The 26,608-nt window shown below is 40.1% G+C and overlaps 1 protein-coding gene across 1 annotated transcript in view; it reads left to right on the top strand.

Annotated features, from left to right (window-relative positions):
• The window catches only part of LOC134618535 (metabotropic glutamate receptor 7-like), a 72,246-nt gene that overhangs the window by 3,851 nt on the left and 41,787 nt on the right, over positions 1 to 26,608 (top strand). Inside the window, exon 2 of the mRNA XM_063463977.1 lies at positions 23,716 to 23,932. Within this exon, the coding sequence (XP_063320047.1) occupies positions 23,716 to 23,932 (217 nt within the window). The remainder of the gene's footprint in view (positions 1 to 23,715; positions 23,933 to 26,608) is intronic.

The following is a 26,608-nucleotide window of genomic DNA, read 5'->3' as shown; positions in this document are numbered from 1 at the left end:
ATCAGGGAAGCTAAATAATGATTGTAGGTTTTATTACTAGATTCTAAATATCATGCCTGTCTATTCAAGACGTGAGTAGCTGCTGAACTGTTAGTGCTGGGAAATTGACATGAGGGATAGATTTTTCTGAGGACCCAGGAGAGGTGATCAATACTGTTGCCATGGTGAGGCCGATTTGCTGCTAAGATGTTTTTATTTCAGTGCCTTTCATGCTGTGTTGGAAATGAGAAGCAACAATGCCACAGGAGGAAAAAAAAAATCAATCAGCCAAACTTTTGAATTGTTTGCATGTGTGCGGAAAATCATCGAGTCCTTACTCTGCGATCGTGAGAAGAGGTGGGAAGATGACGCTGTTGTTAAATAAAAAAAATAAAAAAATAAATAACAGGTAACTTTGTACGTTTTTAAGTTCTGGCCTCTTGAATGAATCATGAAATTGATTTTGATCCTGATGACATTTACATCAGGGATTGCAGCCTGCTATGCTCCGCCGCATCTCTTCTCCCAAAGGCGGTGGCAAAACTTTGTATTGAATGCAGGTGAACTCCGTCTTGTCCTCTTCGTCTGGGGAACCGGCCCCTTCAGACTGGCTGTCTAAGTGAGGCATTGACGTCCTCTGCTCTCATAGCCCTGACAGGCTCCGGTCGGCTTTTTATCTCCCCCCTTTTTTTTCACAGAATCATCACTGTGACTGATTTGAAGGAGATTGAAGCCTTGCAGTGTGATCTATTTAGCTGACAATGGTAAAGACGGACACCAAAGGAATATGAAGGAGCTGTGTGTGTGTGTGTGTGTGCGTGTGTGTGTGTGCGTGTGCGTGTGTTTTGGAGAAAGCTCTAAAAGTGACATTGGATGGCACAGGTTTAATATATCTAGTTTTCTAAACACGGTAACGGTTGCCATTTGTACGTGGATGCTTGCAGCAGCTCAGGTCCATTAGTCACATCCCTAGTACTGCATTCAGCCATACGATAAAAGACACAGTTGGTATGTTAAGTAGCCAGCATATGAGTAGATATGCACATATATGCCCACAAATTGGCCTATTACCAATGCTGAAGGGATGGAAACACAACTGTCTTGTGGATATCTAATGATCCACACCAGTGGTTTCGTCTCTTGTATTTTCTCTCCATCACTTACTAATTGGCTTTTATTCAGAGTTTGACATAGAAAGCCAACTCAGTACATTTTAACTTTTTAACAAGTGCTTGAAATGTGGATTAAAAAAGAAAATTAATTTCCTAACTTGACAGTTCTTTCTCAACTAAGGTTCAGCATTTAACTCATAAGTAAACTTTTTTGAGATCACAAACAACAGAGTTGGATTTGTTACTGAAGAGGACGGTGAATTAAGTTTTAGTAGTGCACATTTGACTACTGACTATAAAAAAAACGTCAGCTGTGCCAAAAATAAAATGAAAAATGTTTTTAACAGCATAAAAAACAAGCAGAATTTATACTGTATACGAGAGATGAGATAAATAGGTTAGATATTTCCAAATGTTCTCTTTTGAGAAATCAGTGGGATTTAGCATGCAGATGGAAATTGAAAACTCGACTGTATATGGATGACTTTAATAAGCCATCAAACCCATCCAATTATATCCACCCTTCTTTGCAGTCGTGACTTATCCACAAAAGAAAAAGGGAATTACTGAATATTAGATTATGAGATCACAAAATGTACCTGTGTGGTTTAGTGAACCTAAGCCACACAGGTACTCTCAAATAGAAAGAAAAGCACCGTGCGATGTTAATTTAATGCATGCAAACATCAATTTTTCCTGATTATCCACCATGGTAGACTCTGGACAGGTCACCAGTCTGTCGTGTAGAGGCTGATAGCAATTCACACTTAGATACACAGCCAATTTATACTCACCAATAAGTCTAACAAGCATGACCGTGGGAGGAAATTCCACACAGAAAACCCTCAGCCTGCTGGTGGATTCAAACTCAGAAAATTTGTGCCGGGGGTGATAGTGCTAACCGCTGCACCACTGTGTGTGCAAAAGTAAACAAACAAAAGAAGCATATTTTAGGAGATGGTATGATCTACAGAAAAGACATCCTATTCATTCTATTTGGGTACACGACCTTTAGATTAAAATAAGGATGTGAACATGCTTCTATGTATAGATGAGATGTGATGACACATCATCTGTGGATTTAGTCACATTTAAAATAGGATGATGATCCTAAATTGCAGGTGGCTGTGGCTCAAGATGTAGAGCAGGCTGTCTACTGAGCAGACAGCTGGGGGTTCGATCCCTGGCTGCTCCAGTCTGCATGCCGAATAATTACTTAGACATAGAATAAAGTGTGTGTGTGTGAAGTGAATTTGAGACACGTTGTAGAAAAGCACTATCTGAGATCCAGGCCATTCTAAATATAAACATTGCTTTAACAAAGTGTAATACTTGAGAGAGAAACTTTGTAGTAATGCTACTATGCACGTGAAGACTGGGGTTAATAGCTTTAAGTAATTAACTTAAAAACAAGTGACATGTTGTGGTGGTGGCTGATTTTACAAGTTCTATGGTTTTGTTGTTATGGCAACATTAGATAGTATACTTATTTTAGAGCTGTAAGAAGAAAAAACAAAAAAACAAAATAAACATATGCAGAGAGATGCTGTTGAACTTGAAACGAATCTGTTGCACTTTAATTTATGATTCTGAATGCATTGTCTATAGTTCAGTGACATTCACTTCTAGTTGAGACTGAGAGCCCTGCTGGTTTCCATTCCAGTCGTTTAATCAAGTGCTGACTTATGGGCAGTTTAAACCCGAATTGGCAAGGTGAAATTTGCTCACACTCTGTGTTAAAATGCATGAAATCCAGGAAATAATGCGGGCAGGGATACAAGCACAGGCTGCAGGTATTAACATCATTAATAGGCTAGCAAGAGTTTCCAGAATTTGACAAATATACACCATTTTTTTTTATCAGTTTCTATATACCATAGTTTTTTGTACTTGCATCCCTGCACTCGTGTCAAGCCATCCAGGAAGAACCTTCCTAAGCATACAGTTATACAAACAAGGATTCAGACAATCAATACTTACTTAAGAAGAGGTCAATTCCACCGGCTCTTTTAAATTGGCTGGATATCGGTGGGACTTGCCATTTCCCAGGCCAGAGTTCAAACGTGTTGAACTCTGGACGAAGTGAGAAAGACAGGAAGATCAATATACGACGAGAAACAAATGTATCTCACCTTTCTTGGTGCATCCTCAAACAATGTTATCTGTTCCGAGAGGATATCAGCAGGACTGAGAACCGCTGATCTTGTTAAGCAATAAATGTGCATGGATTTGATGTGAAAATTGGATTTTTTTGCACACATATTGCAGTGTTTACAAAATGTTTTCAGATAATGAACTGTACTCAAGGAAAACGCATCAAAGAGTCCGCCAAATCCTGGGTTCAGACCTACACAGACAAGCGCCGAGACAGAGGATGCCTAAGAGCGTGATGTCTTTTGAAATTTCCTTCCTTCCTCTCTTTTTAGTTCAAGCAATGTTGTGAAGGAGTGCCGTTGAGTAGACCAGGTATATATTCACACACCCAAACACAACACACGGCGAGCAAGTGATGCAATATTAATAAAATGAATAAAATATCCCTGTTAGACTAGTTGTCATTTCTGTTGACATAAGGCCATTAGGTCAGTAGACTGCCACGGGGAGAATATGAAAAACCATCCAAGCCCTTATATCAAGGTCTTGGTCATTCCCTGCAGGCCTGAGGGGGATGCTGCACCCTATTATTAAGCTACATAATAGCTTGCTACATGAATAAATGTTTCTCAATGAAAACGCAGCCAGTACATTTTTATTCCATTCTTTGTTTTCAATCATAATGCAGCTTGTTTATTGCATTGTGATTCCATTTATAGCTGGAAAATGTCTTTAATGAGACGCCATCCCTCATTTCTACATGGGTTTTTGGGTCTCTTCTTGACAATTGCTGCAGTTTGACTTCCCCAGAGGGGCTGTTTCCCCTATTTTATTCCACTGCCCTGGAGGGTGGGGAAGAGGCCACCTGCTTAAAAGCTTAGCTCCGCTCACAATGAGGTCACAACCGTATTCCGTCAAAAGTTATTGTTGGAATGACTGTAAAATGTGACAAGAATAGCACTAAGACTTTGTTGGAAGTTTGCTGCAGTTTATCTGGTGAGCAGAAGGAGCCATGGAAGAGGAAACCCCATTACGTCCAATCTCCTTACGGGGATGAGTGGAAAAGCATGAGGAGGTCTCCGCTGGCTGCAGGCCGGCCTCTCACTCATCCCTCCAAAAGGAAAAATTGTCCCCATTGCCTCAGCAGAAAATGATCCAGCACGGGCTGAAAAGACTTATCAGAGGCCTCATTGTAGTTTCGTTTGCACGCAGGAACAAACTACAGCAAACTACAACAGTACAGCTAAGAGGCTGGACCACTTAGCTACAGTGGACTTAAGTGCTGTAAGGCTAAGCACAGGATATCTGAATGAAATTTGCTTTTTAAATATGATCTGTATTTTATCCGGCACCTGTCTCAATCCTAGTAAATGAATTAAGTGGAACTGTTAAAAGGCTGCTTTTAGTGCTGTCTGTGAGAGCGTGTGCTTCTTCAAAAGGGTGTGCCGTGTGGTCCTCTCAGACCTGGATTGTGTTATTTGTTCTCTACTTGCTCTACTCTTCAAATGGCATCAAATGCTACCTTAAAAGTTTAATTTACACTTAAGACTAATAAGGTGGATTTACTTGTCAGAAGAAACTCCCTCTCAACACATAAAATATATTCATTTTTAAGGGAAAAGGTGAAAACAGAAGGAGAAAAGAGAAAGACATTACTTTTGTTGTCCTTATTAACATTTATGAGCAGTATAGAAACATTAGTCAATGGTCAGAACATGTTAAAATGTAAATATGCAGCTATGTGTATTAATGCATTTATTAGCACGTTCCTGTGGACATCCAAAAGTAAAGTAATGTCTGTAAATAGATGAAAATAACAGTAAAAGCCTCTTAAATCTACTTACAAACACATTATGCTCATAAGTAGTATATGAAATGTTAGCAAATATTTCAGTATGCTAATGTTAGCATGTTCACTAACAAATACACGTTGCCATTTAGAATTTAAATCTAGCTAAGGTTGATGGAAATGAACCTGAGTTCTGTATGTGTGTGTTTTATGTAAGAAATCATTCAACAGTGAGAACGTTTTGCTTTTTCATTTTAATGGAGAGTAAAGTGAAACGTTACAACAAATGGTTAAAAGGTCTGAAAACAAACAGTGTTTGGCTAAGGGTGCAGCAGGAGGTAAACAAGTGTTGAGAGCGCCAGTCATCCTCTAGAGACCAAGATTTTCTGCACAAAATTTCCACCTGACAGATAAAAACAACAACAACAACAACAAAAAATTAAATAATTAGAGACCAAAATGGTGGCTCGGCCTGCTGACTGACAGATCTGATCGTCACTGTTGTTTTGAAGTCTCCATCACACACTTCATTTGGTTGAGGGTTAATAAAACAATACACTTAATACACTTCCTGCAGCGTGACTTAAACTTAAAAGTGACAGGAGATGCACTGTTCACATGTCTGTCTTGCCGTCCCTGGAGGCTGGTGGCACGAGGCTCTGCATAGACTGCACGCCCGTGTGAGGGCTCTGATGTAGGCATGCAACTGAAGAGCGGCAAGAAGTAGAGGCACGCCACACGGCAGTTAGGACTGCGAGAGAGGAAAGAGAAAACACAATGGCCCTTCTGCTGCAGTGTTTATATTTTCTTAGTTTCCTCTGGTGTCACTGAATTGTGGAGTTTCTCTGTTTTTTTAATTTAATGTGCCCCAGATTTGCCTTTGCTTGTGGAAAGAGATGTTTGTTTTTGATGATTTTTAAAAGGTATAATTAGTATATTTCAATGTTTAATGCAGTCACTACCATAATTAATATGTCTTCCACTTTTATGTGTTAATTAGTCAGAACCTTTATTTTAGTTGAACTAATACAAAAAAGAAAACTGCTGCAGTGCAACAAATGATTGTGTAGTCCAGATTTCTTATTGAAGTAAAAGCATATAAGCATTATCAGCAAAATGTACTTGGACTGTGATTCGAAATACCCTCATAATTTACTAATCAGAATGAGTGCAGTGTGTATGATCCTTTTACTTATGACAAATATCGGATAATTATCCTGAGGCATTAATTTAAGTAGAACAACTTTTAATTACTTTTTAAAAATCTGGCATAATAACAAAAATGTACACAGTAAAGGGTTTTGTCTTTTTGTGTGTAAAGTTTAAATTTAAAGTGTAAAACTTTAACAATAAAGTTGTATGAAAATGTTGAGTAAATAGTACTGCATGTATACAATTTATTTGAATATGCCTGTTTTAATGTGTACATTCACCGGCCATTGTTGTTAGATACATTTGTTCAACTGCTCATTAACGCAAAACTCTAATCAGGCAATCGCATGGCAGCAATTTAGCAAATTTAGGCATGGAAGCGTGGTAAAGATGACCTGCTGAAGTTTAAATTGAGCAACAAAATAGGAAAGAAAGGTGATTTAAACGACTTTGAACGTGGCATGATTGTTGGCGCCGGACAGGTCTGTCTGATTATTTTTGGAAACTGCTGATCTGCTGGGATTTTCTCACACAGAGAATGGTCCAAAGTAGAGAAAATATCCAGTGAGTGGCAGTTCTCTGGACGAAAATGTCTTGCTGATGCCAGAGGGCAGTGGAGAATGGCTACACTTCTTTGAGCTGACAGAAAGGCAACAGTAACTCAACCACTTGTTACAACTGAGGCATCTCTAAACACACATCAAACCTTGAAGGCAGCAGAAGACCACACCATGTGCCACTCCTGTCACCTGAAAACAGGAAACTAGGGATATCATTTGAATGTGCTCACCAAACTTAGACGGTAGTAGATTGGAAAAATATTGTCCGGACTGATGGGTCTCGATTTCTGCTGCGATGATTGGATAGCAGGGTCAGAATATGGCTTTAAAACATGAAAGCACAGGGCTACCCTACCTTATATTTGGCAGATCAGGGTGTGGGTGGTGGTGTACTGGTGTGTGGGATATTGTCTTGGCACACTTTGGGCCCCTTAGTACCAATTAAGCATTGTTTAAACAGCACAGCTTACCTGGGTATTGTTGCTGTCCACAGTGTATCCATCTTGTGATGGCTACTTCCAGCAGGAAAAGGTGCTGTGTCACAAAACTCAAATGGCTTCCACAGTCAACAAATCTCCTTTGGGATATGGTAAATTTACATCGTGGATGTGCACCTGACAAATCTGCAGCAACTGTGTGATGCTATCAGGTCAGTATCTACAAAAATCTCTGAGGAATGTATCCAGCACCTTGTTGCATCTGTGCCATAAAGAATTAAAGCAGTTCTGAAGGCAAACCACAGGGCACCAACTCAGTGCTAACAAAGGTGTATCTAATAAAGTGTCCAGTGAGTGTATGAGCATGTTTGCTCTTTGTATCAGAGATGTCGAGGTCCAGTATTCTCTTCTTCACAGCGTACATAATAAACTGTCACTGGGATTCATTCCTTGTCCTTCAGTTGCGTTATTACAGCAGGGCCTCGGGGTGCATCAAAACATTCATTCATACAACACGCTGTAATATACGGTATAGCCATTATATCAGCCAGCACACTGTGGCCTTTATTGGGGGACTAAATTATTAGAGTGCAGCATGGGCCCCAGGTAGTTAAGCTAAAATACCTGTTGATTTTACATGTGAAAATGAAAGAGCGGAACTCCAGAGTTTCATTAGCTTCAATTTCATTTTGTGTGTATTTCCCTCGAGATAATGTTTGGTGAATGTTTTTTTTCCCTCTTCCCTCTCTTTCTCTGTCTTTCCCTCTCTCCGCTGGCTATGCAGTGGAGTGTGAGTGCTGTTTGAACGTGTTTGTGTCCTCTGTTCTTTTGAGCTTGAAAAGTATACTGTGCCTCAGCAGCCAGCATACATAAAAAATCAGTTGACTGGATTACTGTTTTCACATGCAAATCCTGTGGGATTTCAAGGGCTCTCTGAAACGCCCGTTTTTGACAGGTACATTGATTTGGGGGAAGACCTCAATCACCATTGACATTTTACAAATTATGGAAGCTCTTTGCCTTCAAATAGAGGATGCTTAAACTGCAATTGTCTCCTGGACAGAAGCTATTGATGACCGAATATAGTGTTTTTTAACTGCCTTATCAGTGCTGAAGCACTTACATGTTACCCTTAATGAGGCTTGGTGGATCAATAGCAAGTTGTTTACCAATGGATTATGCATAGAGGTGTCATGTGTTCGCTACCTGGAAGTTTAAGTCCAATGAAATGCGATACATGCCACCATAAATTTGCTCCAGCTTTTGTGTACGATGCATCATCTTGTCAAAGACTATTCTCGCCACTCTTTAGTTTATGAGGCTAATTATAAAAAATGTATTTAGTACCGAAGAAATCTAACCACACTGTATTTCAGAGTTAGTATAACAGCTTGTGCACTATATGCCTGGCAGCTTATGTTTTAGTCTCTATGTCTGCTTGTATTAAGTGTGTTTGTTGCTACTGAAATGCCTATATTCATTCACATTAAAGGGACGGCTCACCTTAAAATCAATTTTTGACTTTTCTTTGGCCTGGAGTGCTATTCATCTATGTAAAATGTTTTGATATGAGATGCCCAGTTTTTGAGATATCCACTGTAAAAAGCTGTTTTTAAAAAAGTGGTTAAAAGCTGGATCTCCTTCCAGAAAAAACAACAACTCCCTAAACCTGATGTTAGCACTTTTATTTAGAAGCTGTACACTCTGTGCTCTACTTTCTAGATCTGCCATCTGAAGGAAGCATGCACCTAGCTACATGCTGTGCTGAGGGAGGGTGCCATTAAAGTTTACATCCTTCCACACTGTCACTAACATGAGCTTCTCGTTAAAAGCTAGATGGGCGCTTTCTTTGGCAGATCGTTACGGCTTGTGGTTATCGGTAGCAGAGCTCATTTGAATTTTAATGACTTGCTGGCTGAGTCTTCACATAATTCTTGATGTGTGGTTTACCATGAGGTTAACCGCTGGTTGGGAGGGGGGCTGAGTTTAGGCATTTTCTAGTTATGGCTAAGATTGAGGTACTGTATATCTGCAGGGAGTTCTTGTACTTTAATTTAATGAATTCCTAGATGACAAATACATATGTGTGTGGGGTTTTTTGGGTGGCAGTAATCCTTCCCTCTCAATGCTTAAGCAATTTTCCAGCTCCTGTGCACAGTTGGAAACACATCACACCTTTTTTTATTTGGAGAAACCATCCAAAAAAAGGTTATGGTCTCAAATGTGCTCTAATAAACATAAAATGAATGATTAAATTGAGTGCTTTTAAGTGACTTCTGTCTTCTGGTCGTAGTTGTGTGATCTGGAGCAGCCAAGTTAACCACCGATGCTTTGAGGTGTGCTTCTACTATAATGTTAACACTTTACATTTAGGCCATGTGCAATTCACATAATCCTGTCTTTCTTCAATGCCGTATTCATGTGTTTAGCTTCACTAATACCGCTATAGAGGAATTTTCTGTCTCTGAACCCTGTCATCATTTTTATATAGAGATTTGGATTAATGTCTGAGTCTTTAAAAGTTACTGAAAACACAAAAAAAAAAATATAGAAAATCCTTCTTTATGAAATGCATATGAAGTTCGTACAAAAATACATCAAGACTTCATACATATTGTATTTTGAATGATCAATGAGCCAAAAAGCTCAATATTCAGCTTTTCAGATCTTTTAAATATACGTCGAAGTTTTTTTGTTTGTGATATTTCAGCTCGTTTGACAGATTGTGTTATTAGCAGGCTTGAGATCCACATGAGCTGTTCTGGGAGAGATGCATGTTCGTGCTCGTGTTGAAAATAAAGATAACCTTTCAGTAGTGATGTGTGACAGTTTCATTGTATTTGGCAGGACTCGTTCCTGTTTCGGCTGGTTAACTTGTCTGGGGGTAATTGTCTGATCTGGCGTCTGTTGCGCATCTTTGATTCCGGCTCTGAACTACATGACAGTGTGTAGCCTTCTTACACTGCGAGTAGAAGTTATGTGAAATGTTCATGTCACAAAAACACATTGCACATAAATTTTCTCGGTCCATTAGTTGAGACACTCGCTTTGATGAATCGTGATCTCACTTAGAATGGAGTCTGTTTACACAGAATAGCTTTGCGTGAAAGACCGTGTCCAGTTCTTCCACTATTGGCAGGTTTTCAATAGATCACTGGAAAAAGCTTCTTGGGCTCACTGAATGAACTATTGTCCATTGTTCTGCTTGTGCAGGGATTCTAGTGTGTTGCTGACATGACTGGCAGGTCAGATGTCCTCAGTGATGCATGACACCCGGAGCACAAAGCAGAACAGAGAGCCTCAGGGCCGTCTGGTCATGATTGAACAAAGGGTTGTTGTCATCAGAGTATATTGCAGAATCTACAGTGCTGTGAAAAACTATTTCCCCCATTCTTGATTTCTTTTTTTTTTCTTTTTTCTTTTTGCATAATTGTCAGACTTACATGTTTCTACCCCATGACTCTGACAAGGGTAAGCAGAAGAGAATGGTGGATGGGTGTACAAGTTTCAGATCATCAAAAAAATTCATATTAGACAAAGATAACCAAAATTAAATACAAAATGGAGTTCTGAAGTTATGATTTCATTTATTAAAGGAAAAAGCTATTCAAAACTAACACTATGTGAAAAATGATCTGGTTAAGGCTAAGGTTGAGGTACGTTAAATCTGCAGGGATTTCTTGTACTTTAATTTTCTAGATGACAAATACATATGTGTGAGTGGGGCAGTAGTAGCAGTATGGTTCCAAGGCGAAAACCACTGCTGACAAAAAAGAACACAAGGACTTAGATTTTCAGAAAACATCTTGATGATCCTTAAGACTTTTGGAGAACATTTTCTGTGGATTTGAAGGTTTTTGGAGTGGCCTAGTCAAAGTCCAGGCTTAAATCCAGTTTAGATGCTTTGGCATGACCTTCAGGAGGTTGTTGATTCACAAAAACCCTCCAATGTGGCTCAATTAAAACAGTCTTGCAGAGAAATGTGGGCCAGAGACACATTGCAAGTTATCCCAAATGCTTGATTACAGTTCTTGCTGGCAAAGGTAGCACAACCAGTTATTAGATTTAGGGGGCAATTACATTTTTCACACCGGGCCAGGTAGGTTTGGATATCTTTTTTCTATTAATAAATTAAAACATAAAACATAACATATTAAAAACTATATTTTGTACTTCCTCTTGTTGTCTTTGTTGTTAAATGTGTTTGATGATCTGAAACATGTAAGAGTGACAAATAAATGCAGTGTAAAAAGAAAGAAAGAAAGAAGTCAGTAATAGAGCAAATATTTTTCACACCATTGTACCGCCAATATAAATTTCATGATCTTTCCTAATGATAAATATATACCAGTAATAGTGGCCTCGGTATTAGCAGTGGTGTAGTTATTTTAAAGACTCATTTATGTGGAATAGATGGTTCAAAACATTTCTTTTTATTAACATTTGATATCATAATAATTTAATCCAAACGAGTGATTACAACATGTTCGTCATTGGTGTGGCAGCGATTAGCACTACAGCGTGAAGGTTCCTGGTTTGAACCTTCTGGTTGACCGAGGGCCTTTCTGTATAGAGTTTAAATATTTGCATGTTTTCCCATGCCTGCATGACTTTCCTTGAATAATCTAGCTTCCTCCCTCAGTATTTCCTCCCTGCATAATTCTGATACTGTCAAATATCTGCATTTAAATTGGCCATAGGTCTAGATAGAGGGTTCACTCAGCTTCTTGTCCAATACCAGCTAGCGCAACCCCAAACTGGATAAATGCTTTAGAAGATGGATGTGTTGATGTTGTTCACTGTGATGGATTACAAACAACTAGGGCAACTTTCAAGAGTATCCCAATGTCATGTTCAGAAATTATTGTGTACCTGTAATGGTAGAAAAATACATTTTTGAATTTTAAAACAAAACATGATTTAAAGTGTTGAGTGAAGGAAAAGGGACTTTGTAAATGCTTACATTTAGTCAGGTGTAGTTAGCAAAATAAAACAGACAAATATACAACAAGACTTAGTGCCCAAAGCTGTGCTAGAGGCTCTGGAGCCTGTACTTACTATGTTAACCATCTCTTCAATTAGCATTAAACACAGAGTAAAGCTGAGGTTCATTCTGATGTAATTAGTAGTGGGTAAATTACAGTAAAATGTTAACTAGATGCCAGCGCTGGAGGAAAAAGTCATGGATCAACTAAGTGATTATAAATTGTCTTTAGAGGGCCATGAAGCATGTGTGCTGAATCTAATGACAATCCTGCCATTTGTTTTTGAGACATTTCATCAAAAATAGCAAAACTCAGTCTGCTGGTGGGCCTAGAAAAAAAAAGTAACACAATCACCAGAGGTATTGGATTCAACCTTTGGATGCGATGTGTACAAGATATCACTGTAACCTATCTAATGGAAATCGACATATTTCAGTCTTGACCAGAGTGGTGGATTACCCGATCATTGGGTGGGCATAGATTTATAAAACCATGAGAGTAGCACCGCAAAAACCAGCCTGAAAGGAGAAAATTTTAAAGCAAAAAACCCCCAGAAGGATATCAAAAGTAGTCCTCATTTTTTAGAATTTTGTATCTATTTGGTAACCTCTAATGGTGTTGTGTATCATGTAGCATTTTTAGAATATGCATCCCTAACTAAACTCACTTTCTTACAAGACTTAAATATAGTAATTTATTGACAGCTCAGTCACATTGAAAGCATATTGCTGTTGTCTGCCTCCCAGCAGAACTTTTATTTTCTCATGAGTCACGTAAGCTGAGATCTTGAGGCTATTCTGGCTGACCCCTGTCTAGACAGAAGAAGAAAGGTGAATGGGCTTTTGCCGTGAGGACCCAGAAACCGCTGGAGAGAAGAGACTTTATTGACCTGAACTGAACCTCCTGGGGCAGTGTACATACACCAACAAGTTCTACCAATAAAATGCCTCATGTGAAAGACAGTTAATGTGAGGGCCAGTTAGTCTGGAAATCCCTGTTAAGATTTTGTACATAAAGGCCCGGGTGGAAGGTCTTGGTGTGCAGCTAAACCCAGAGTAATAAGGGCAGTAAAAAACTCTACAGTGAAGACTTAAAAAAGTGGGGGGGGGGAAACCCAGTTGCCTTTTAAATCACTTTTATTATGGGCTTTATACTCGACAGTTTCTAGTTTTTGTTCACTTTTGTTTTTATGCAGCTCTATTTTAATTGTTTATTCGTTTCGGTATTTGTTTGTTCGTCTATCCCCTCATTTGTTTTTCATTTCAATTTAACTGCAATTCTCGTGTTTGTACATTTTTATTGCCTTTTTATAGATTTGAATTTTCATTGTTGTTATGCAAATTTTATAAAGCCGTGGTCGATGACTGTGAATATCTTACTGAGTGGCAGTTTAAGCAGCTAAGTCTGCCTATTTCTTGTAACACAAGGATCTCAGCGCCGTAGAAATTACACTACACACTGTGACTGCAGACAGTCTGAAAACTGCTACAGTTACCACAATGCACAGCACGGTGTGCGGACATTACCTTTGTTTTAACTCACGTGTGTGAGGAAAGTGCATTCGTCTCCATGTTCTTTCAACTACTCTCAACATGCAGATCCACGAGGGCTGACAGGGAATTTGGTGTGTGTGTGTTGTGAATGCAGGTGTTGCAGATAATATACTACAATCTCAACTCTGGGAGAGGTTCAAGGCAGCACTGCAGGCAATGCCAAGCAAGCAGATAACTGCTTATGAAAATGTTCTGTGCGCCTTCCAAACCAGTACATATGTCTCAAGTGCATGGCATCAAGTATAAGCTCAGAAGCACTAACACAAGGAATAGGATATCCGTGATATTTTCCACGCCTGTGATCAATCTGTAATTATATGGCCCTGCTAAAAAATTCTTTGTGAGGAGCAGACAGGGACGATAAGATCGAGGAGGCTCACCCGCATTGTCTGCACTATTAGGGGAGAAATGGGCCTGGTGATGATGCTCTGTCGAGTCTGAAGAGAGAGCTATATAGGGAGAGAAGGGGGGAGTACAGAGGGAGTCATTGGGATGCAGGTCAGAGTGTTGCAGGTGCACGACTGACAATGAATGTGTCAGACCCAGCATGCTCCAGGTGGAGGTGGGAAAAACATGAACCTATGCTCGCTCTTTGGTGAAAAATATGTCAGAGCGATATTAGGACTGGACGAAGCAATGAGGCTGAGCAGGGGTGTCGACGTGTGGCGCACGCCCATAATTCCCAAAGCACAAATATGGACATTTGTATTCAGATGTGTCACATGAGAAATAACGGCATGTAGATTTCAGCATTATTGAGATTTCCTATTTTTCTAGCCGAAGAAATGTAGTCAGCATGCAGGCTATAAAGAACACAGAGGAAAAAAACGAAACTGCGTCCAGTGCACTTTGCAGCTGGGAAAAATCAATACAGCCAACTGTAATGTGAGATCCCGTGGATTTAGAGGAATACATTTGATAACACTTAGTCATAAACCTGCAGGCTGTGTTTTATTCTTACCGTGAGTTGAGATTCTGTCACACCTGAAGAGAGCGCACAGCACAGCCCCGATGATCAAGGCTGTTCTGTTGAACCGCATTGTTCTCTGCAGGGCCTTGCTTTATCTGAATCCTAAGTCAAAAGAAGCTTTACGAAATGACTTGAAGAGATACTGTATCTGTACAAAATAACTCTCATGAGTGACAGGATAAAAGCTCGACTGTCATGCCAGCATGAAAGGCAGGATCCTGAACTCAGTAGGCTCTATTTGTGACATGTGTTTGTAGCAGCAACAAACACACTACACCTTTACGATGTGCTACATAGATGCTGAGCTTCTGCTCAATGCACACTCTTCTCTGATGAGGCTTATAGGCTGCTATTTGGTGTTGGGAAATTATTATTTCTTTGAAATACCGATACAGTTGAAATAACAGTCTGTTTACCAGATGGAAAGATGGAGGTCGGTCAGGTTCCCTTTGTGAGCTATCCACACTTTCCTCCCACGCCTCAGCTTTACTCTACTGTGTGGCTCTCCTGGTCAAATATCTGATTTGTGAGTCATACCTAGCCTCTATACCCATGGAGAAACATGCTGGTTGTCTTAAAATACACTCTGGCAGGGCAGCCATGCAAGAGCTCAGGCCCGGCACAGAGCACGGGAGCTGCCCAGGGGACTGGCATGGAGTGAGCGGGAGAGACAGAGGGTGAGGGAATCGACTGGGAGAAAGAAAAGTGGGCGGAAAGAAGGAGACGATGGAAGGTCGTGTTAGATAAAGGATTATAAAAGCCTAACTTTCTGTCATGTAACACCGGGGCTAGTTCAACGTGTGGGCAACTCTGAAAGGGTGTTGTGATTTCTCTACAAGGAGAAGAAGAAGAAGGAGGCAAAAAACCAGCTGCTGCAACAATAAACATCCTGACTGGTTAAATAGTGTTCAAGTAATGTCCTTGTTGAAAAACTGCCTGGAAAATGGCAAAACGAGCGATATGAGGCTGGCCTTGGAGAGGAGAGAAAAAAGAGAGTAAGAGATTAGTGGTGGAGGGATTAAAATAAGTAACCTGTCTCCAAACCGCTGTTAAAACCTAATTTTCTTTGGCAACTACAGTATCTTTTAATCCAAGACTTGAGACACACACCACACTTAGGAAGGATGTAAATGTGAATAGTTGGGTTTGTGACTGTAAACTGGAAATAACTGCAGGCTGCAAGATGGCTGGCTTCAGCCGTGTAAGTCACAGGACCTGTGCTACTTATGCTTCACTTTCACAGCTCCATCACCATGTTAGTGTGGTGCAACTTTAATTATATTCGCATTTAATTTTAATTCAGTGTATGTATTGTAATTGTATTTAATTATAATAACCTATAATTACACACTTTACTCTTTCTGTTCAAGGTCAGACGGAGGCAGCAACTAGTAGATAGCGGCACACTTAAGTGTTACGGTGCAGTCACACTAGCGTAAACAGTGATTAGACACAGTCAAAATTATTTCTATTGTGCAACGCACTTGTGATCTCGCTGCATTTGAAATAGTTGCTTTGGAGACAAGGACCAGGTCTGTGACCGCTCGCAGTCAGTTTCCGTCTTCTAAGTGGCTAAAAACAGATGGCGTCAGCAAATCTATTGACTCCATTAAACCCATCCAAACCCATTCATTTGAAACCCATTCAATTGCTATCAGTTTGCAATTGAATGGGTTTAAGTTTGAAATTACATCAACTCTGTTTGTGATAATACAGCAATTATCTACAAAAAACAGGCAAAAATTGCAAATCTGTTCCCATCTGTTGCAAATCTGTTGACATCTATTTATCAGAATCAGAATACTTAATTAATCCCTAGGGAAATTATGTTTCATTTTTTGTTTACACAAAAATTAACTACTTATACTTATAGTCCATCCATAAAATCAGAAATATGAATCAGAAATTCATAAACACTTCCACAAATAGTGACACAGTCGCAGCAGGACAGCAATTTAACTGCAAAATGACATAAATGCTTGGCAACCGTGCTTTTATATAAGAATAAAGTCGGAATGCAATCAGTTCCAAACCAGTTAAATCTCTGTTGCAAAGAGACACAAGTGACTGATCGCAACGTCTTAGCAATCTGTCTCGTTTATAAATTAGACAGCGGTTTGCAGACAGCGATTATCTTTGCCAGTCTGTTTGAGTGCGATAGCAGTCAGTCAGAGTTGGATTGAGACTGTCTGGAGTCGGGTTCACTTTCATCAGATGACTTGGCCAGTTGCTTTGTGATCAAAAGTGGTCACCCAGAGGTTGTGGTTGTTGCAACTATGAGCTATAAATGTCCTATTTTAACTTTAGTGTGACTGAATCATTAAAGAGACTTTCTTTGGTACGTAGCAGCATACTTGGTGGAGACCAAAACCTGAGCTAATGGGAGAGTGAATATCAGACTTTGAAACACAATTTCAAATATACACAAATTCTATTTTAATTGTCAATATTTGCTAAATGTATAAACAAACAAATGTTTAATGTGTCAACTTTAATGTCGACACTTGACGTTTCATAAACATTATCATTAAAAGCATGATCTCTTTAAGTTGGCACAGCATTTGTTGTGAATGAAATGACCTCCCAGTGAACCTTCTACATTCTGATTTTGCTTTGGTACTGACAAATTTGCAGATGCATTGTTGATAGAAATTGTAAAGATAAAATCCCAGCAGTTCTATTTGCTTTTGCAAATTAATTGTATGTGGGAGAATTTTGGAGCGAGGGTTAAAATGAAAAAATATGGAAAGAGGAGGACGAAGGACACCAGGAAGGGCAAAGTTGGCTGGCATTCGAGCAAATGACTGAAGGCAGATTGTCTCGGCTTGGGGGGAAACTGGCAGCCTAAGGACCTCGCTGGGCAGGAAGTGTCTGCTGATCATCTGTATGGGCGTGTCTGCATGCGGACAGCCGACAGGGAGGAAGAGACGCACAGGAAGATGAAACTCACTCGTCTCCCTTCAGCGGGTTTGAAATACACCGAGGGGCGGAGAACAAGGGAGCGAGACTGAAAGTTACAGGTTGTATGGGGGCACATTGATGAGACAGAGCCTTCACAAAAGGAGAGTTTGAGTGAGAATGAGAGACACAGATGGGCAGGAAGAAAGAGGGGGAGAGGGTGACAGATAGAGGGAGGGAAAGCTGTCAGTTCCCCCCACCCTTCCTTCCCTGCTTCTTCGGCTGTGCTGGCAGTGCCACGCTCTGGTAAAGAGAGATTACCAAAGCCCAGCCTGAGGTTGCATGTATGGACACAGTCATTACCTCTGCCCTGCTTACAAATGGCACTGCTGTCTGAGTACAAACCCATGTCTGTGTGTTCCCCTCCCTCCCGACCCCGCCCGCCATGCACCACAGCTTTCGAGACTTGATTTAGCAGGAAAGTTGTAAAACTTGATAACAGCTCAATATCTTTACAGGCCTGTTTATAGTGCTGCATTATTTTGTTTATAGAATATCGACCATCGTTGTTTTACAACGCCAGGCAGCGGAGCTACAAATAAATCTAGTGATGAGAGATGGGTTTTTTTTCTTCTGGCAGCAATTATTTGCTCTATTACGGCCAGGGTGTGTAGCTTTTTGGTTGGCCAGTTTGGAGGATCATGCTCAGAGTTTGCATGCGATTGCGCTGGTGTCATGTGGACAATCTGTGTGTTGGCGCTGAGCCTCAGACAGCATGGGGTTAGAGTTCAGTCTGTCAGAACCCGCTGTCATTTCCGCCATCACTGTGGAGAATTGTTACCAACAGCCGAGTGGAGCTGACTGATGTCAAGATATACTTAGAAGCTAATCATGCAGCAAATAGAGGCACAGGGATTCCTGCAACAAGAATTGCCTGGATGCCCTTGCTCCAGTTAGAGCCATCCATGGGAAACATTTCAGCCGTGTCACTCACAGTTTATTTGGAGCTGTGTTTTTGAGAGTTGCTCTTGGATTAATGGATAGAAAGCCCAGCCTGGACAATATTCCAGTGTTCTGTGCCTAATTTTTGAGTGATGGAGTCAGAGTCTCGTTTTTGTTTTTTTTAAGAGAAATTCTGACTTTGAAAGATGGCCCTTGTTTTTAGTTTAGAATCCATGGACTGTTATAGCCCTCTGTTTTGTACAGAAGGATATGTGTCCGTTCATATCTTCAGGGATAGATGTTTGCCATTACCCCGCCTGAGAGTCGTGCCGTGCCATATGCTGCATATTTCTCTTCAAATAATCACAAATTGTGGCACGAGAGAGAGACCATGCAGCTAGCAGCATCTGCAAGAATTGCTCTCAGCTCATTAGAATTATCACCTTCACATTAGCAGAGCAGGACAGTTTAAGCACAAACATTACAGTCTCTCACCTTTCTTTAGAGCTGCCCGTGGTGCTTGTAGGCTGCAGTATGTGAAAATTCAAGCGAAAGGCCACGGCGCTCTAATTAACTTCACCTGGCATTCCCACTAACTGTGAATGCGCCTAACCTTTACACAACCTCGCTTAGTCACCTCTCCACTTAAACACCCAGGTTGAAATTCTCATTTAATGTCAGTAAGCAGATTACCACCCTCCTCCCACCTCCCACCTTCAGTCTCTGCCTTCCTTTTCTTCTTTTTTTTTCCTCTACTTTCGTTAAGCTCCACCAACAGATTTTTATTCAGGGCGGCTACGGCACTTTGTGGTGGTAAATCAATAAAACAGTGTCCCCTATAACAGACCTCTGTGTTTTCCCTCCATCGATCCTGTCAGCCCAGATACATTCAAGAGCAAGCCAGCGATTACCCTCAGCAATCCTTCCCTTGATCTATACTGTAGATGACAGGTGCCAGACATCAGCTTTGGGTAATTGTGATACTGAAGGGGGGCATCATTAATCATTCTTTCTTGGCCTGACTTTAGTTGCTCATGATCAGTTCATGGTTATTGTAGTTGTCATCGACACAGACTGCTTTCAGGCATCGGCGTCATCTTTTCACCTTGTCGGCACTGTAGCGTAAAAGATGTCGTTATGAATGTTGTCATCTTTCACATGTAATAGCGTCAAATGTCTTATTGAAACATGCGACTCACAAAAAGTATCAAGTGCAATATAGATAAAAGCAATTTAGATGGAAGGACTGAGGGAAAACAAATCTTTTACTCCAGATTGTCATTTGCGGAAAAACAATTCAAAAGTGTTGATGAAATATCTGTTTTCCTTGCCTGATTATGTCTGCATTATCAGCGTCTCTAAAGACATTCAAATCTGCTGCAATTTGTTGCAACGAGAGCTTATTTCTTTGACGGATTTGAGAATCGGTCACGTAACTGTGACCAAAGTGGAAACGTGAAACTCGGTTTCTTCTAATCTACTGAGAAAGATAATCAAGTTAAGATTTTAATTTAATCCACTTATTTCATACAGGGAGCTAAATTAATAACCGCCAGATAGGAAAATTGAAAGGTGTTACAATCTTGTCAGCATCAGTTTATACTTTCAGCAGGTTTAATCCCGGCAACCAAGCTTTTCCTCAATCAGGGTTTTGCACTTTGGTTACCTGGAGGTCAAAGTGCTAATTAAAAAAGCGCCGGCTGAACGTGCAAATGTTTGCACTGCAATTCCTGTGACATAGGGAGTGGAGAAATTATATCAACAGGGTGCAAGCCTGAGACAAAGTAAAAAGACATTGCCATCTTAAATGTTTCCCTGCAGCAAAAAGCTCCTGAGAGACAAATGTTCAAGAAGCTTTCGGTCCCAGCTGGAGCGGAGATAGGACGTGATTCAACAAACCTATAACACCTTTTGACTCCACAGTATTACTACAGCAGCACTGATAGATAGAACCCTATCAAATGTTCCAAATAGGTGCTTCACTTTCAGGAAGAAGAGCCTTTTTAAATTCAAATCACTGTTGCTTTTGCTTTTCCATTACTTTGTTGTACTTCATCTTTAACCCAGTACACTCAATTTAGGCGGATTTGGTAGTGTCTGACTTGTGATGCAACAGCATTCCCTGCTCATACATTGACTTAAATTTGGCATTGGCTGATTTCTTCTTTTTATGTGTTTATTTGTTTGTTTGCTTGAAACATATTGAGCTACCTTGAGTCTAACCCCCACCTCTGGTCCTCCATTTGTCAGTTTTGTGCAACTGACCCTGTGTGAGTTGTGGGTCAAAGCTATAGCTCACACTGTGTGAATTGAAGCATTCTCATCAGCGAGCCGCTGTGTCCTCATTCTTGTGTTTCCCCAGTGTCCAACTGCTTTTGATCACGCTAACAGAAATGAATGCCATTCACACACTGCTTTTAATGGACTGTGTAATGGGCTACTTCACTGGGTTCAAGAGGACATGCTGTATGTCCCTGCTTGTGCACCCACCTGTCTAATGGAAGCGGAGGGGGAGGGGGGCATTTTTAATCTAAAAGTGACAGCAGATGTGGTTATGGTGGCAAAACCCGAAACACACTGGCTAAACACTAGATCCCTTTGTTGTCTGAGGAGTTTGGATTTTTTAGTAGCTAATACAGCTCATGTGAATAGAAGAGAAGAGAAACACTGTTTTCAGACACAGAAAGCATAGCAAAGCGTCGCCTCGTGTCATTTGTGCAAATTTAACAGCTGGATTATTTGTGTTTATTCACCCCAAACAGCCAGATGCACAGCTACAGCTAACACTGGGTGCACTGCGTGTGTCTGTGAAAGTTTTTTTCTGCTGCTCTCCCATTCTGCCATTCTTTCCCACTCCATTTAAATCCCTGGGTTATACACAGACTTCCATTATTACACACTGATGTGTCTTGGCATCAATTTGCACCTTTCCAGACAAATTTGTGCACACTCTTGTCCTTGCAGTGACTTTAAAAGTGACTTAATTTTCTGTCTGAACACACATAAAGTCTATTCCAGGAATACCGTCAGGATGAAAGTATTTGGTTATAATCAAAGTACTGGACAGTTGAAATGTTTGACGTGTGAACCATGCAGTCTTGTGAAAAGTTTCATGGCATAAAATTGTTTAGTTTTAATAGGTAATTCTGGACCAAAGTGGTGGACTGACAGAATGAGTTTCCATCAAAATCTGAACCACTCAAAGGGTACTCAGAGAACACCTGCAGACTATTAACCTTTTTCTAAACATTAGGAAAAATGACTATCTTGCATCTTTGTAAAGAGCTTGACCTTACTGAATCAGTTTTATGTTCTTCTGAGACACTCTTATTTATCTGCTCATTCACTAAATTGCACAGTAGCTGAGTAGATTGGGGTGATAATTAAGTGTGATTATGTTGGTTTCTTTAACCCATTAAGACCGGATGTAGCACGAGTGCAGAAGGCACCTCGAGTCTTAATGAGGCAGAATGAAAGCACCGTTTGCAAGTTTTAAATAACATGTTTCATGTCCATTCAGCATAAAAACCTTAATAATGTGAACATTAAAGTCCATTCTTGAATTTGGAAACAGGGCTTTCACAATGAAGGATCCCTTATACAACTGGAAAATAAAAGAAAAGCACCTGATGGATTTATTTTAAAATGTTAAACTCCAGGTTTTTGAGTCATCTTTTTTATTTGTATTTTTTTGGTGCATGATACCTTACTTCCTTCACTGAGAAAGGCCTTAGGATGTGATTGAAAGTCTAGAAGGCTCTAGAAATGAAATAGAACTTGTCTTTCCATGTGCATAGATGAGGTCAGTAGCACAGGTATATTGAGTTCTTTAAGTTCTAAATTTGGCTATGCTAAAGGATGATGGAGACAGATTAAGGTCTTATTAAGGGGTAAGTGTTACAGAGTACAATCTGTGCTGCTGTTTTATAAAAAGTGCTGCAAAGGCATTTTCTGCAATAAGTCTTCATTGATATGCTATAAGAGTTGAAAGTGACAGCTCTGCATATGGCCTGGGTAATAGACCCAATATAGGCCTTGTAAAATATTGCATAATGTGAATATGTACTTGATCAGTTGATGAGGTAATATGAAATATAAGGAAAATAAAACGCTCATTTATTTTACACCCCAATTTGTCAAAAACATTAATCAACATTTGGCTATGACACAGTGAAAGGAGATGAACAGTGTTTACATTTTCTGCATTAGCCACTATGTTAGCTAAAGATTTGCTATTATGTTTTCCTTCATTTTCTATCATAGATATGCTATTATAATGGTGGAACTTATTATTTAACATGACCAAAGTTACAGACAATGAGTTGAGTGTATGTACAAGTAAATCAGACGACCCAAAAACTTCAGACTGCCCCAACCAATCAGTTTAAGGTTTTTTCTACGTTTGTATGTAAGCCAGCAGTCCCACCCACCTACTCTTTAAACGTTCTGCTTGCAGAGTTAAACCAATCAGCAAACTTAGCTTAAGCTGACACCTCAGGTGCTGCCCCAAGGCTCAGTTTGAGATATTTAAAGACTAGTTTGAACCGTTATTCATGCATAGCTATACTGTATGCACAAAAGTATTGGGTCACACCTCTAAATCTTTGAAATCAGATATTTTCAGTCCCATTGCTGCAGGTGTATAAAATTTAAGCGGCAGACTGCGCAGTCTGCCTTTGCAAACATTTGTGACAGAATGGGTAGTGTTAAAGAACACTAAGAATAAAGATCCCCTTTGGCTTAAAGTAATATTTAAACAAAGTATGCTTTAAACAGATGATGTGTAGTAAGCCTTAGAGATGCTTGTCTTCTTATAGAGCTGTTTCTCCTCCAGTTTTCTTAGTAAGTGTTGCTGCTGGAAGTTGCTTTGTATTTAGTTTTCAAAGACATAAAAGTCTTCTCACCCATCTCGAGGCAGTTTAGCCTCAAAATATGGCTGACCCGGGTAAACACTCTATCAGTCTCTGAGAATGGTAGAAAAACATACTCTTACTGCGTTCCACTGCAGGATTTTTTTTTTTCAGAGCGCCGAGCCAAGGGTATATAGTGCATACATTTCACACTTTGAATACTAAATTGAGAGCACTTAAATAAAATGACAGAGAGCAAATGTAGTGCACCGTACAATAAATAGTGCACAATTTCAAACACAGTCATTCAAAAAATGTGATTTGTCCGAGTAGTCACCACGGAAACTACCTTTTGCTGCTGCACCACAATAACAGCCGCACTCCTCTCTTTAAGATCCCGCAGATCAGCTACGCGTCAACGGCCCCGGAGCTGAGTGATGACAGACGCTATGACTTTTTCTCTCGGGTGGTTCCGCCAGACTCGTTCCAGGCCCAGGCCATGGTGGACATTATCCTAGCGCTGAACTGGACTTACGTCTCCACCATCGCCTCGGAGGGCAGCTATGGAGAGAAGGGAGTGGAGGCTTTCACACAACTCTCCAAAGAAGCAGGTAAAGAAAGGTGACCCGTCCACAAAGTTAAGTTCTAGTTATTTTCTGAATTGTGTATTTACAATTTTTAAAACGCACTTGCACTTGCACCCACCCAGAAGATGATTAGTTTTGCCTTTCCAATTCATTATAAAATCTGTTTTGGGTGGATGAATTATTGATCTGTTTGGCAACTTCTGCTTTCTCTCCCCAGCCAGTTGTGGAGTGTTACTAGAAATGTAGACGGAGAAACAGCTTGTAGAGAAGCTGCCGCGTCACAGTAATGAGGAAAGCCCGAACACATCTTACTCTTATTTAAATGCAATCATTGAGTATTTTGCTGAAGCAGAAAGGGTATTGTTTGAAAATACATGTCTAACATGTTCACTTTATCCAAAGAGAAGAAAAGAGAATAGTCCGGAAACTGGTCATTTGGGAGAGTTTTGTTTTATATTCTGCCTTTGTGGGGTTTTTTTGTTTGTTTTTTTACCACTGGAAGTGAGATTGCATGAGTCTGAGGAGAGCAAAGATGGTCTCTCTGAGTAGTCAGCTCGAATCGCTCTGGTCTGTATGTAGCAGAGAGGTTTAAGATATTTAATCTGCTTAGAAAATGGAGTCGAGCTTCTTGAACGTTTTTAGGCTGTTCTCACAAAAGCCATATAATTACAAAGAAAATTAATGGTCGATAAAGTTCCCTATTAGAAACAGCTTTGTTTGTTGTGTTCTGATTGTTTAAAGCCACGGTGATCCTTTTGCTGGGTAAACAGGTGATTATGTTTAGACTTGTGTTCAGAGAGGTTAGGATCTTACAGCAGAGCTTTGCATTCACACAGGTGAGGTGGTTTCTGGCTGTAACTGGGCTGAAATTGTGCACACGCGTGACTCACCAGCTTTTTCCACATTGCTGCTGTTGTTGGCACATAGCGGTCTGTGTGAAGCAGCGGTCGTTACTGTCGCCAGGAGATGCTCAGTTGGTATACAGTACAACGGGTCAACTAGCTTTATCAAAAAATGGAGTTTATTGTGCTGCGCTTTAGAGGGTCTGCAGAGATTTTCTGCAGCTGCTGCGGTTTGTGTGTGAAATTAGGACAAGGGCACATTACTCCACATTTTCAGTGCCCTGTGTATTCAAACAAACATGCTGAATGATTGCAGAAAGATCTTAATGCACAAGAGGTAACAACAGCTGGGCTTTTTGTAGCTTCTCTGCCTTTTTCTCCTTTGTGCAAAGAAGATGAATGTCACCCAGGTCTGGGAAAAATTACCCTTCATCCATGATAGGACACAGCCATGCCACAGAAGTACTTTGCTGCTTCTCACCTCTATAGATCCCAGTCCATTTCCTGTAATTTTGAAGGGAGTGATCTCTGTCTCTTCTTCTAATAGACTAATGCGCAGAAACCTCTAAAATGAGCGAAGCTAATGATGTCCCACAGGCACCGATCAGAAGTCCAGCATGCATGAATATTTTATCTGTGTGCATTCATGTCCAGTGTGATCACTCATTAAAACTTTAAGAAGCTGTTTGTGCCTGCGTAATATGCATCGACAGAGAGACGGGGCAGAGGCAGAAGTAAGAGAGAGAAAGTAGCCTGAATAGGAACAAATAGGAAAAAGACCTGATTTAAGACTCATTTTGGATATTAAATTTATCCTAAACAGTATCCTGAGATAAACACAGCATCTTCCCGCTATTTTTCTCATTTCCTACTGATGTCTCCTTTATTCTTATGCAAAGAGCAGGAAACACTGTGATATTATTATGACTCTCTAACAGCTACATAAGGGCTATGGAATTATAAGCCATTGTTGTTCAGTCACACTGTTGCAACTGAGCTCCAGTCGCTTTGCACTATTTTGTATTCATACACAAATGGGAATTATTCCCTATGACGAAAAGCTTCCAGTACCCAAGGCATCTTATCTTTAATAAACACATTAATTATGTAATAGCGTGAATGTACAGTCACAGAATTCATTCAGGGGCACCGGTTCTGCACCAGAACTAACCGGAAAGGTATTGAATTAAATAAGAATTATTCTAAATGGCTGACTGTATTTCCTAAATAATCACCGGGTCCTTTATTTACCTCAACCTCAGGACGTAACAGACTTTTGTTAGAGGCAGGCCTTAGTTTCTAATATCCTCCATTTCATCTCTATAAGTGATCATGATTAAGTACTAAGCCTCGTTCCAATCTTCTCCCACTTGCCCTGTTAAAGTTACTGCATTACACTCTTAATACTGTGGCGAGCAGTGACTCAGTCTTAAATTAAATCAACAGGATTGCCTGAGTCTATCTGTTAAACTTTTTATTTTACTTTAACAACAAGTAGAGCATCACTCTGATGCACAGATCCATAAACAATGGGCTGCCATCTTGGTTTTTTAGAGCTAAAAGTGTTTATTTTTGGATGGTTAGAAAGTTGTATTTAAGGATGCATTGAACAGATACCTAGCATATAAAAAAACTACAATGCTTTAATTTTAAATTAACAATAAAATTAACAAAATACTACAGCACAGACATCGTCAGTGGTCTTTTGGTACAATTAGCCACACAGCAAACAAGATTAGTCAGATAATTGTATTAAAAGTGCTCCAGAACAACATAGCTGAGCTGATGAGCAGCAGACAGCTAGCAGCTATAGCCGCCTGTTTTCCATCTGCCTGTCACTCAAAGCGGAAACGTCTCT

The sequence above is a fragment of the Pelmatolapia mariae genome, linkage group LG20, assembly GCF_036321145.2.
Source record: "Pelmatolapia mariae isolate MD_Pm_ZW linkage group LG20, Pm_UMD_F_2, whole genome shotgun sequence".
Lineage (NCBI taxonomy): Eukaryota > Metazoa > Chordata > Actinopteri > Cichliformes > Cichlidae > Pelmatolapia > Pelmatolapia mariae.
The sequence above is the reverse complement of the archived record's forward strand: the minus strand, read 5'-3'. Positions and strand labels throughout refer to the sequence as shown.